This window comes from Monodelphis domestica, chromosome 5 (assembly GCF_027887165.1).
Source record: "Monodelphis domestica isolate mMonDom1 chromosome 5, mMonDom1.pri, whole genome shotgun sequence".
Taxonomy (NCBI): Eukaryota; Metazoa; Chordata; class Mammalia; order Didelphimorphia; family Didelphidae; genus Monodelphis; species Monodelphis domestica.
The window spans coordinates 214,061,712-214,076,229 of record NC_077231.1 but is presented as its reverse complement, the minus strand read 5'-3'; the positions used below and the strand labels follow the sequence as shown (position 1 = coordinate 214,076,229).

The window sequence follows — 14,518 nt, the reverse complement described above, 5'->3', positions numbered from 1 at the left end:
AGGTGGCCACAGGCAAAAACTGCTGCATTAGCTCCATACACAGAGAGCCTGCCCTCCTCATGCAGACTTCTGACTGGACAGGTAAGGAAAAAACACCAAAGTGATGGCAAAAAATGCCCAGGAAAAACAATTTGCCAACACCAAGAAAAATAAGAAGAAGGCATTGACCCTGGATAATATTGATGGAGGAAAAATCCAGACTATAGAGGAAATAGCAGATGAGGACATACAAATAAATGCATCCAAACCTTCCCCCCAAAATGGAAATTGACCAAAAGTTCTTGAAGAATTTAAATCAGTTTGCCAAAAGAATGGAGGAATATTGGCAAGAAAAGTGGGAAATAGTTCAAAAAGAAAAAGTTTAAAAGACAGGAACTCCCAATTGGAGAAAGAATCCCAGAAATCAAATTAAATGATAAATAAATTAGAGACCAAAATTAAACAGCTAGAAGCCATGAGAAGCAGGATAGACCAAACTGAAAAGGAAAATCAAAAGATTATAGCAGAAAACTAGTCATTAAAGACCAGAATTGGGCAATTAGAAGCCAATGATCTCACAAAACAGCAAGAATTAATAAAACAAAATCAAAAGATTGACAAAATAGAAGATAACATGAAATATGTCACTGAGAAGATGACTGACCAAGAAAACAGGTCTAAAAGAGACAATTTGAGAATTATTGGTCTACCTGAAAACCCAGAAATAAACAGAAACCTTGACATCATACTACAAGAAATTACCCAAGAAAACTGCCCTGATGTTATTGAACAAAAGGGCAAAATAGACATTGAAAGAGTTCATAGAACACCCTCAAAGGCTGGAGCAAGATCTATTGGACCTCATCTGAGAAAAAGAAGGCAGGAGTCGCAATCATGATATCTGACAAAACCAAAGTAAAAATTAATCTGATCAAAAAAGATAGGAAAGGTAATTACATCCTGATAAAAGTCAGTATAGACAATGAGAAAATGTCAGTAATCAACATGTATGCAGCAAATGGTATAGCATCCAAATTTCTAAAGGAGAAACTAGTGGAGTTGAAGGAGGAAATAGATAGTAAAACTATACTAGTGTGAGACCTGAATTTTGCTCTATCAGATCTAGATAAATCAAACCAAAAACTAAATAAGAAAGAGGTAAGAGATGTGAATGAAATCTTAGAAAAATTAGAGTTAATAGATATGTGGAGAAAAATAAATAAGAACAAAAAGGAATACAACTTCTTTTCAGCAGCACATTGTACATTCACAAAAATTGACCATGTACTAGGGCATAAAAACATGGCAAAAAAAAATGCAAAAAGGCAGAAATAATAAATGTAACCTTTTCAGATCATAATGCAATAAAAATCATAATTAGTAAGGGTACATGGAGAGGCAAATAAAAAATTAATTGGAAATTAAATAATATGATTCTCCAAAATTGGTCAGTTAAAGAAGAAATCATAGAAACAATAATTTCATTGAAGTAAATGATGATGAGACATCCTTTCAAAATCTATGGGATTTAGACAAAGCAGTACTTGGGAGGAAATTTATATCCTTGAGTTAATATGTTAACAAATTAAGGAGGGAAGAGGTCAAAGAATTGAGCATGCAAATAAAAAAAACTTGAAAGGGAACAAATGAAAAATCCCCAGTTGAAAACTAAATTAGAGATACTAAAAATTAAAGGAGAAATTAATAAAAGTGAAAGTGAAAGAACAATTGAATTAATAAATAAGACTAGAAGCTGGTACTTTGAAAAAACAAATAAAATAGACAAAGTACTGGTCAACCAAATTAAAAAAAAAGAAAGAAGAAAACCAAATTAACAGTATACAAGATGAAAAAGGAGACCTCACCTTTAATGAAGAGGAAATTAGGGCAATCATTAAAAACTATTTTGCCCAATTATGTGGCAATAAATATGGCAATCAAGGTGATATGGATGAATATTTACAAAAATATAAATTGCCTAGATTAACAGAAGAAGAAATAGAATACTTAAATAACCCCATATCAGAAAAAGAAATTGAACAAGCAAAGAACTCCCTGAGTAAAAATCCCCAGGACCTGATGGATTCACAAGTGAATTCTATCAAACTTTCAAAAAACAACTATTCTCAATACTACACAAACTATTTGACATAATTTGCAAAAAGGAATTCTATCAAATTCCTTTTATGACACAAATATGGTACTGATTCCAAAGTCAGGCAGGTCAAAAATAGAGAAAGAAAACTATAGACGAATCTCCTTAATGAACATAAATGCAAAAATCTTAAATAGAATACTAGCAAAAAGACTCCAGAAAGTAATCATGAGAGTCATTCATTATGATCAGGTGGGATTTATACCAGCAATGGAAAAATGGTTTAATATTAGGAAAACCATCCACATAATTGACCATATCAATAAGCACAACAACAAAAATCACATGATTATTTAAATAGATGCAAAAAAAGCCCTTGGAAAAAATACAACACTCATTCCTATTAAAAACACTAGAAAGTATGGGAATAGAAGGGCCTTTCCTAAGAATAATAAACAGTATTTATCTAAAACCATCAGCAAACATCATCTGCAATGGGGATAAATTAGAAGCATTCCTAGTAAGATCAGGAGTAAAACAAGGATCTCCATCATCACCTCTATTATTTAACATTGTACTAAAAACACTATTAGTAGCAATTGGAGAAGAAAAAGAAATTGAAGGTATTAAAATAGGCAATGAGGAGACCAAGTTATTACTTCTTGCAGATGATATGATGGTCTACTTAAAAAAAAAACATAGAGAATCCACCAAAAAGCTAGTGGAAATAATCAACAACTTTAGCAAAGTTGCAGGATACAAAATAAACCCACATAAGTCATCAGCATTTCTATATATTTCCAGCAGCAAGAGTTAGAAAGAGAAATTCCATTTAAAATCACCCTAGACAATATAAAATACTTAGGAGTCTATCTGCCAAGACAAACATAGGAACTATTTGAACACAACTACAAAACACTATGCATACCATTAAAACTAGATCTAAATAATTGGAAAAACATTAATTTCTTATTGGTAGGACTAGCTAACATAATAATATAAAAATGACAATCCTACCCAAACTAATTTACTTATTTAGTGCCATACCCATTAAACTACCAAGAAATTTTTTACTGAATTAGAAAAAAACTATAATAGTTCATTTGGAAGAACAAAAAATCAAGAATATCTAGGGAAATATTGAAAAAAAAATGTGAAGGAAGGTGACCTAGCAGTAACAGACCTCAAATTATACTATAAAGCAGCAGTCATCAAAACAATATGGTACTGGCTAAGAAAAAGAAGTGAGGATCAGTAGAATAGACTTGGGGTAAGTGATTTCAGCAAGACAGTCTATGATAAACCCAAAGATCCCTGCTTTTGGGATAAAAGCCACTATTTGACAAAAACTGCTGGGAAAATTGGAAAACAGTATGGGAGAGATTAGATTTAGATCAACATCTCACACCCTATACCAAGATAAATTCCGAATGGATGAATGGCTTGAATATAAAGAAGGAAATTATAAGTAAACTAGGTGAACACAGAATAGTATGCTTGTCAGATCTTTGGGAAAGGGAAGATTTTAAGACCAAGTAAAAGTTAGAAAAAATTACAAAATGTAAAATAAATAATTTTGATTACATTAAATTAAAAATTTTGTATAAACAAAACCAATGCAACTAAAATTAGAAGGGAAGCAACAAATTGGGGGGGAAATCTTCCTAACAAAAACCTCTGACAAAGGAATAATTACTCATATTTATAAAGAGCTCAAGCCATTCCCCAATTGATAAATGGGCAAGGGACATGAATAGGCAATTTTCAGATAAAGAAATCAATAAACACATGAAAAAATGTTCTAAACCTCTTATAATCAGAGAAATGCAAATCAAAATAACTCTGATGTATTCATACCTATCAGATTGGCTAACATGACAGCAAAGGAGAGTAATAAATGTTGGAAGGGATGTGACAAAATTGGGACATTAATGCATTGCTGGTGGAGTTGTGAATTGATCCAGCCATAGCACTGCTGGGTTTATACCCCAAAGATAGAATAAGGGAAAAGACTTATACAAAGCCACACTTTGTGGTGGCAAAAAGTTGGAAAATGAGGGGATGCCCTTTAATTGAGGAATGGCTGAACAAATTGTGGTATATGTTGGTGATGGAATACTATTATGCTCAAAGGAATAACTAACTGGAGGAATTCCATGTTAAATGGAACAACCTCTAGGAATTGATGCAGAATGAAAGGAGCAAAACCAGGAGAACAATGTACACAGAGACTGATACACTGTGGTACAATTGAATGTAATGGACTTCTCTACAAGTAGCAATGCAATGATCCAGGACAATTTTGAAGGACTTATGAGAAAGAACACATTCAGAAGATCTGTAGGAGTAGAAACACAAAAGAAAATCAACTGCTTGATCACATGTGTCAATGAGGATATGATTGGGGTTATATACCCTAAATGATCACCCTAGTGCAAATATCAATAATATGGAAATAGGTCTTGACCAATGACACATGTAAAACCCAGTGGAATTGTGAGTCGGCTATGGGACAGGTTTAGGGGAGGGGAGAAAAAGAACATGATTTTTGTAATAAAATACTCTAAATTAATCAATTAAATAAAAATTTTTTTAAAAAGCAAATTCTGTTTTTTTTTGTTTGTGTTCCCTTCCCCATCTCAGTCATACTAATACTCTCGGAGGGAGAAAGGAGATCATCTATAAGTCCTGGCTATGGAGTGGGTTAAGGACAATCTGTGTAGTCTAGCTAAACTGAGAGCCCTCATCACAAGAAGTCTGGCTATAAGGCAGTCCCTAAGTATTCACTGAGTGCCTGTTCTCCATAGAGGGACTTGCATGTGAGGTGCTGAAAGGCATGCCCATATGGATAGAATCACTGCTCAAACTGGAAAATATTTGCCCAAATGTTTCTAAGGCAGTGAACTTGTTTGGCTGGGAGATCCTAAGAATAAGCTGAGGTTACAATTTTACCCTTGAATCAGTCTGTAGATTTGGTTCTATTCCAAGACCTCCGGCTACATGCCCTCTTCTCACAAATGCATTCTCTTGGTTACCCAAGAAACCAGTCTGCCTTCCATGGGGTTCTTTTGGATGGATCATTAGCACCAACCTTTAGAAACAAAGTGAATCCATACAGAAAAACCCTCATCTCTAAAACAGGCCTAAAACTACTCCATATACCTACCTTGTTAATTATTATAAAGATCAATAAGTTAATATGATCAATATGTTATTTATAAGGATCAAAGGACAGACGTATATAAAATGCTTTACCAATCTTAGTGCTATATGTCATGTTTACAGATTATGCATAGTTCAAACTGACACAAAAGCCCACTTGTGGTTTCGAATGGCTAAGTGATTACTTCTAATCTTTTTCAGAGCCCCTGAAATTATCCTTGGTTTACCATTTTGTGAAGCGATTGACATGTGGTCCTTGGGCTGTGTCATTGCAGAGTTATTTTTGGGTTGGCCTTTATACCCAGGAGCATCGGAGTATGATCAGGTGAGTCCAAGATAATCCCAGGTACTCTTAACAAGTTTTATTTAATTTTCTTTATTTCCTCATGCAGAAAAAATGGTTTATTAGAATTTTTTATTTTATATAATATGCTCATGGGGATTTTGTAGTTTGTTTTAATATCTGCCTCAGACCCAATTTTCAGGACTCAAACATTATTCCTCTTAGTTTTTCCATCCTTTCTTTACTACTCTTCCCCCTTTCCCTATCATTTCTTTTCTTTTTTGGTATAAAAATTGTAATTTCTGTTTTCAAATCCCCTGAAGTCACTAACCCAACAGAAGTCCAGTGATACCCTGACCTTATTCTCTCTTCTTTCACAGATTCGATATATTTCACAAACACAAGGTTTGCCAGCAGAATATTTATTAAGTGCAGGAACAAAGACAACAAGGTTTTTCAACCGTGATACTGACTCACCATATCCTTTGTGGAGGCTAAAGGTAGGAAGAGAATTTTGTGATTCCTCTTCTTCTATCAGATCAGTCTTAGAAGAAGGGAACAGTATGATTAGTTGAGATCGTTTTAAAACTTAGAGGCTTTGCACTGGGTAAGGTTTTGATGAAATCGCAAAACTGAAGGCCTTCAAAAGGTTAGACTTAGAATTGCGAAGTGCACTAGTCATATTGATTTGGGAGTAATACAGATAACCAGTCACCTTTTACTTGCTTTGACCAGACACCAGATGATCATGAGGCAGAGACGGGGATTAAGTCGAAGGAAGCAAGGAAGTACATTTTTAACTGTTTGGATGACATGGCACAGGTAAGCTTCATGGGTAAGTAGTGGAAATCCTTTGATTACCCAGGTACAAGAGGACTAAACGAATGCCAAGTTCTTTGACAGAAGCACTGTAGAATGCCTGGTAAAAATCCACAAGTTCCTCCGTCATGCCATTTGACCCTGAATTATTTTGAATATGAATATATGGCATACATAGGTCCTAACTAGCTTTGGTAAGGTTACCACTTAGGCCAGTAAAGCATCTTAAAAATATGATATTTTTGTTACAAGCTGCTTCAGATAAAGGGGTTTATTTTGTGTAACTATATTCTCTATCCTGCTATTTCCTTGAAAAGAATTTAATCACATCAAAAATTTAAACATGCCAAACATTATTTTTAAGTTCTAAAGAATAAATTAGTATCTTTATAAGAAATATAAACTGCTAACTTCTAAAATGTGAAAAATTAGTCTGGAATTATACCAAAACAAAACCATTTTTAATAGGAACAGAAGTTTACACTAAAACCAAATGGAGATGTGTAGACCAATAAATACTTGGAAACCCTTCTGATAATGTCTAGGATCAGTAAAGATTTTGAGGAAACTGCTAGATTCATTACTTTGAAGCAGTGATAAAATGGATCAATAGTAAGTGGTCTCCAGAAGGCATCTTGGGGAAATAGAGTATAACATAAGAATCTTAAGCAGCACAAATGTAGATTACAAATATCAAACTGAGACCCCTGCACATTCTGAATATCATGCATGGGAAGACGCTTTTAAAAAGAGAGAATTCTGGCCCTGAAATAAATTTTGTTAAAGCTTTAAAAAATATCAAAGATGGCATTCAGCATCTTAATTCTTTAAAGAGGTGTTACTATTTAGATTCAAAAAGAAAGAAAAACATGTCAATTTTTCTTCCACAGATGGGTCAGAGGCTAACTTTTCCCCCTGTCTTATTTCTTCTTTTTGTTGCTCAGTTGTCATTAACATTTTATACAGAAGAATAACAAATCACTTTGCTTCACTTTAAGGGGTCAAAACACTGAGCACTTCATATTTCATTCTATGGCAGGTTACTGATGTCTGATAGGTCCTTCTGCCCCTTGCGTCCCCGTGCCTCCCCTGCAGAGTCCTACGCCACATCCCAAGCAATCAGAGTAGCTAAGAAGTGCTGTGAGAAGTTGCGGAGGCTGATGGGTTGTGGGGTTGGGGCAGAACTTGCCGCAAGGATCAAGGGAAGGACCCCCTGTGACTTGTCTGGATCTCCTAGGTGAACATGACCACAGATCTGGAAGGGAGCGACATGTTAGTGGAAAAGGCAGACCGGAGAGAGTTCATAGACCTGCTGAAGAAGATGCTGACCATTGATGCAGATAAGAGGGTCACGCCGATTGAAACCCTGAACCATCCCTTCGTCACCATGACCCACTTGCTTGATTTTCCCCATAGCACACAGTAAGCCTCCTTCTTGGTGCTTTATAACAATGTAAAGGGGAGAACAGCGGGACAACATGACACAACCAAGACCTGGTGGCCTATCAAACACCTCTGAACACTGGGGAACCGTGTCTGAAGGACCGTGCCCATAATGGCAATACCCCAAAGTACAGTCACTTTAAACAGTAATTGTAGGGCTAGCCTCCTCTAAAACGGGCCTGGCCTCCGTTAGAGAACACCACAGTGGCACACTGTAGTGGCTTCCTGAATGCTTTTTGATGGATCGATCCCTGGTGACATTTCCCAAATAGCACTGTGACTGTTATTGTTGTTCAGTCATCTTTAAGTCACGTCCAACTCTGTGACCTCATTTGGGGTTTTCTTGCCAACGATAGTAGCAGATACGTGCCATTTCCTTCTCTGGCTAATATTATAGATGAGGAAACTGAGGCAAATAAGATGACATGACTTGCCTCGGGTCATGTAGCTAGTATGTATCTGAGGCCAGATTGGAACTCCCACCTGGCACTCCATTCACTATACCACTTGGGTACTGGAGTGGTTTTCCATTTCCTTCTCTAGTGGCAGACTACATAAGTGGCTTGTCTAAGGCCCAAAGCTAGGAAATGTCTGAGGCCAGATTTGAACTCAGAAAATGAGTCCAACTCCAAGCCCAGCATTTTCTCCACTGAGCCACCAGCTGCCTCTTCCATTAGCACTCCCATGGCTGTCACTACAAGGCCTGACTTCTCAGGGTTGGCCCAGACCCCTAACTAGCCTTAGTTAGTCCGCAGGGCCTTGGGACAGTAAAGTTAACCCGAGTCAAGTCTCGTTGCAGCAGCTACAAGAGAGCACGCTTCCCTGCAGTGAAGCGTGAGGTCAGCTATACAAGCTCGGTGATCAAGCTGCGTAGGGCCTGACTTAAGCCTTTCAACGAAGGCTGAAGTCGGTTTTACTGGGATGCTTGTGTAGCTGCTTGTGTAAATAACCTCTCCCATAAACCTAGATATTCTAAACATGTTAAATCATGGTAGTAAGGATTTGATCACTTTTTTCCATGTCATTAAAAGATTCTAAAGCATCTGCATTGGAATCCTATAGGCAGCACTTCTGTATAAGCATTATATCTGTAAATAAGAATATAAGGAGGACATGAGTCTTTGAAGAGCTGAATAAGCAGTTCTCTGTTTCCAAGCAAAAGTAACACAAGAAGAAATGGGCTCAAACGAAAGCCAAAAAGACTGTGATGGTTATAAAGGAAAAATTTCTTAATTGTCATGGGGATAAGATTCTGGGACAAGTTACCAGGAAGGTTTGTCGGGTCTCCATGTAAAGAGATCTAAATAAACCATAGGTCTTTGATGGTTTATACATTCAACTTGACTAAAGGCCTGGACCACATGACTTCAAAGTCCTTTTCAGTGCTAAGGTTCTAGGTGGAAATTATTCTATAATCCTGCACTTAGAATTAGTCATGAATTTGGAGATAATCCCTTAACCTCTCTGGGGTCTCAGTTTCTTCAACTGTAAAATGAAAGAGTTGGACTAAGTGAGGTCTTAAGTTCCCTTTCCAACTCAAAACTCTTTGATCCTCATAGATATTACCAAAGTAAATACAATATGGAGAACCTAAAGAAATGCAGATTGAATTGAGTCCTAACGGGAGGCAAATTCTGAAGGAGATCCTGTATACTTAAGCAGCTTTAGAGTTTGATGTTCTTTCCTTTTCTTTTATATAGTAAGCCACTAGCAGTGTTCTTATCAACACGCATTTCTTAGGTCCATACTAAGTGCTAGACACTACACTGAGTGCTCTGGTCCAAATACAAAAAATGAAACATTCCTTACTCTCAAAGAGCTTGTATTCTACCAGGGAAGAAAACCAATGCATAAATGTATACTGTACAGAGGTAAAAGAATAAATATACATCTTTACAAAGTAGGAGGCAGGAAAGACTTCATATAGAAAGATGTCACTTATACTAAACATTGAAGTAAAAGAGGACTTTTATTTGTCAAAAATGAGGAGAGTACATGCCAAGCATGGGGGGAAGACCACTTCACAGGCACAGAGTTAAAGATGGAGTGCTGTATGTGGGGAATAGAAAGAAAGCCAGTCTACCTGAATTGTAGAATTCAGGAAGGAAATTAATAATATATGACTGGAAAGGTAGATTGAACCTAGGTTGTGAAGAGCTTTAAAAGCCAAAGAGAGGAGTTTATATTGTATTCTATAGACAATAGGGAACCATTTGTCTTTGGTGGAGTAAACCAGTGATATGATCAGATCCAAGCTAATTGAAAATCACTTTTAGCTATATAAAAGATGGATTGGAATGAGTAAAAGAGGGTTCTGAACCAAGTCAATAGCTATGTGAGTAAACAGAAGAGGTTGAATGTCCAAAATATTTTTTTTTATTCTGATATGCTAAGATCTAGTGACTGCTTAGATGTGAGAGGTAAGGAAGAATTGAGGATAATGCTGAAGTAACAAACCTGAGAGACTGGAAGGATAATAGAGCCTTCAACAAGAAAAAGCAATTTTGAAAGAGGGACAAGTTTGGGAAGCAAAGACAATGAGTTATGTTTCAGTCATATATTAAGTTTGACATCTCCAGGACCTCCCAAGAGAGAGAGAGAGAGAGAGAGAGAGAGAGAAAGAGAGAGAGAGAGAGAGAGAGAGAAAGAGAGAGAGAGAGTCATCTGTATAGAGATGATAATTAAAGCCATGGGAACTGATGAGGTCAGCAAGAGAGCTGGAGGAAGGGAAAGAAGGCTTAGAAGAGAGCCTTGGGTATACTCATAGGTAGAGGGTGCAATATTGATATGAGTCAGCAAAGGAGAGTGAGAAGAATCAAACGAGGAGAATCAGAAAACTGTAGTGTCCCAAAAACCCCAAAAGAAGAGATGTTTCAAGAGGAGAGGAGGTGATCAACAGTGTCAAATGGAACACAGAGGTCAAAAAAGATGAGCACTAGGAAAACCAACAGTTAAAGATCATTGGTCATTTTGCAGAGAACAGTTTGTTGAATTATGAGGTCAAGAACCAAACTGCCAAGGGTTGAAGAGTAAAAGGATGTGGAGGCAACAGATGTAAATAGCTTTTTGTAAGAATTTGACTGAGAAAGAAAGGAGAGATATACAACAATAACTTGAGAGGAGAGTAGGGTCTAATGAAGGTTGAAGCACAGACATGACTTAGGTTTGTTTGAAGGCAAAAGGAGAGGAACTAATTGATAGGGTGAAGTTGAAGAAAGGTGAAAGGTGTACTAGAGTGACAGAAGAAGAGATAAAGGACATGTGGAAAAAAAGGTTGGCTTTAACCAGAAGAAAAGCTACCTCATTATCAGAGCCTTGGGGGAAAGGAGCCAAGGTAGAGGAGGATGTCAAGGGATTTTAAGAAAAAGAATTAAGAGGTAGTTCATGAGGAATGGCCTCAATTTCCTCAATAAAGAAGCAAATTCCTCAACTCAGATGTGATTAGGATTCCTCTTCTTTTTTAACTTGTAAATGGAGTGAAGGGAAAAAGAGAGAGGAAGAGAAATGTTAAAAACAAATATCTATGCATTAGGAAGCGTGTGCATGCGTGTGCGTGCGCGTGTGTGTGTGTGTGTGTGTGTGTGTGTGTGTGTGTAAGTGTAAATAAAGGAGTTGAGAAGAAAGGTTGGGTCAGGCAGACACTGGCTGCAGCCTCAAGACTTCTTGCTTCTCTGGAGTGAGAATAAACCCAGGATCTCCCATCTCTAGGCCCAGCTCTCAATCCTCTGAACTACTCAGCTGCCACCCCATCCCCTCCATGGATTTTATTTTATAATTTAAAAACATTCAGACTACCAAGGCTATCCATGACATAATAAAATGGTTAAGAATCTCTGGCTAGAGGATTATTGAAAATGTAAAGAAAGGCTATTAAGAATCTAACTGGATCTACCCATTAGCTAGCTACCTATTTTCTTTACCTAAGTAGGGTGGGGGGGAAATGTCCTTTCCTTTAAGAATTTTGACTATTGCCAAAACATAGCCTTTGCTTAGAGATTGCATTAAGTTCTCTTTATTGCTTTCTCTTTCTTTTTCTCACTTCTCTCCCTTCCCACCCTCCAATCTCTCTCAATGCTCCCATCTTTTCCTCCCCCTTCTCAATGAAAAGTGTCAAGTCTTGCTTCCAGAACATGGAGATTTGCAAGCGCCGGGTGAATATGTACGATACAGTGAACCAGAGTAAAACACCTTTCATCACCCATGTGGCCCCCAGCACATCTACCAACCTAACCATGACCTTTAACAACCAGCTGAACACTGTCCACAACCAGGTAAGGCAAAAGCCTGGGGTGGGGTGGGGGAAAGAACATGCCAGAGTGACAGGAGTAGCTGCCCAACAGAAATGAGCCTCTGCTCTGTGTGTTTTGTGGACATTCTGGGGGGCAGACATTATCTTCCTCTGAACCTGCTTCACAGCCAGAACTCAGCACAATTGAATATGCAACTAATAAGACAGAGAAAAGATAGAGGTAGGATTTAATAGAGTTCTATATAGTTTGGTGTGCACTGGGAGTGGAGGGAATAGGAAAAGAGAGGCTTCATGTAAAAGGCAGCTCTTGAGCAAAGTCTTAAAGTTAAATCATGGAGGAATCCATTCCTCAGAGAAGGGACAGGCAGTGCAAAGACCCACAGGTGGGAAATGGAGTATTATATACATAAAACAGTGAATATGCCAATAGAACTGAGCCACAATGTAAGAATGATGTAAGAAGACTGGAAAGATAAAAAGAGGCCAACTTGTGAAGAACCTTAAATGTCAAAGAGAAGATTTAATATTGTATTTATTTGTATTTTATTTAAGAGGCAGCAGGGAGCCTCTGAGTTTTCTGATTGAGGGGCTGGCCATTGCAATAGTCCAAGTGAGAGGTAATTAGGGCCTAAACTAAGGTGGTGTGTGGATGTTGGAAGAGCGGGCTTAATCCAGAAGGAATGTTCAGTAGGAATTCTTATAGAGAAATAGTAGGAAATAAGTTTGGAACTGATTGTAGAGAGCCTTAAATGCCATGGTATAGAGTACAGATTTTGTTCTCTAAGAAGTCAGGATCTATTGAGCAAAGAGGCAAGGACAGAGAGTAGCTACAGAAATGTTGAATTAATTTGAAAGCTTTATGCCAGAAGAGTTTGAAGGAGAAAGAGCATAAGATAAAGAGTTTGGACTAAGGTAGTGGTAGCAATAATAGAAAAAAGGAATTGTCAAGAGATATTACAAAGGAAAACTCAATAGGACTTAGTATCTGGCTGGATTATGTAGTGTGAAGAAGAGAGAACAGACAAGGATCCCCCTCAGGGTTTCAAAGATGGAAAAAATGGTGGTACCACTGATAAAAATTGGGAAATTAAAAGGGAAAGCTGTTTTTGTTTTTTGAAGAGAGATTTAGACATGCAGAGATAATGGCAGGACATCTAAATAAAGATATCCACCATGCACTTAGATATGGTGGGGAAAATAGTGTGAGAAAATACTTGTTTTTTTCACCAGCCATTTACTCGATAAATAAGATAGATTCACATATACCTTTTCTTGCTTCTTCTAGAAAGAAGTGTAAGTTCTGTGTTTTGGAATTGTTTTTTGTTTTGTTTTAAATTAGACACTTCAGATTTAAAAAAAAAAACATCCCTTGGATAATAATTGTAAACTAATTCATCTTTAATTCCAATATTAAGTGAAGAAATGCAATCTGATTTGCAAATTAACTCTCCCTTTACTTCTTTTTGCATCTAGTGCTTCTTTAGCTCCTTGAAATTCTGGCTCCTTTTGTCTTCCATTATACCACATAATCCTGCTTCTCAGCTTTTTCCTGTTCTTACTACATTTTCTTCTCCATAAAGCACTATCAATCAACAATCAGTTTATTGGCTCCTAGTCTTCTCTTAGCTTCTGACTTGAGCTGCATTCTCATAACATTAGCTCCTACTGAACATCTCCACTTCCAAATCTCGCTGTTAAAATTCAATGTCTAAAATTGAACTCATGGAAGCAGCTTCCCCAATTCCGCCCATAGTTCCACCATTTTCATAAGTCACCAAGACTCAAAAGCTCTAAAGTCATCTTTGACTCTTGCCTCTCCTTTATGTCCTCTATCCAGCAATTCTTCGTGATTCTTATTTTGAAATGCCTCTCCTATCATTCCCTTTATCTTCATTCCTATGGCCATTGCCTACACCAGGACCCCTTGCAATACTTTTGGCATACTGCCACCAGACTGGTCACCCTTAATTAAGCATTTGCTGTCACCATAGCTCCTTTTGCTATCTCCTTGCCACCAACTGGATCAGGCTTCATTTTTTCCACCAGGCCTTCTAGGCCTTCCATAATCTGACCCATCTCTTCTATCCAGTATTATTTCCTATTATTTTTCCATTTGAACCCCCATTCTAATCTTCTCATTAGCCTTTGATCATAATGTGTAGTGGAATGTACAATGGTTTTAGAATCACAAGACTAGAATTTAAGTCTTTGTTCCAATACTTTACTGACTAACTATATATGAATCAGCTAGTCTCTCTTCTCCTTTAGCGACCTTATCTGTAAAATTGGGAAAATATTTTCATTACTTACCTTACCAGGGTTATTGAGAGGAAAATACTCTATAAAGGTAAATTTTTCTCATGCATATTTCTTGTGGAAAATGAAGAGAAATAGGCTAAGAAATAGTTCAATTAGATGGATTTGGAACTAGTTAAATAATCAGCCTCAAAATTGATGTTAATTTTCAATGTTGACTCAGGAAAACTCC

General features: G+C 37.1%; 1 protein-coding gene across 9 annotated transcripts in view; it reads left to right on the top strand.

The window, feature by feature from the left end:
* HIPK2 (homeodomain interacting protein kinase 2) overlaps positions 1 to 14,518 on the top strand; it is a 261,143-nt gene that overhangs the window by 181,261 nt on the left and 65,364 nt on the right. For all 9 annotated transcript variants that reach the window (XM_056799788.1, XM_056799787.1, XM_056799780.1 and 6 more), the window contains 5 exons: positions 5,438 to 5,561; positions 5,900 to 6,019; positions 6,255 to 6,341; positions 7,576 to 7,760; positions 11,890 to 12,052. In XM_056799788.1, the coding sequence (XP_056655766.1) occupies positions 5,438 to 5,561; positions 5,900 to 6,019; positions 6,255 to 6,341; positions 7,576 to 7,760; positions 11,890 to 12,052 (679 nt within the window). The remainder of the gene's footprint in view (positions 1 to 5,437; positions 5,562 to 5,899; positions 6,020 to 6,254; positions 6,342 to 7,575; positions 7,761 to 11,889; positions 12,053 to 14,518) is intronic.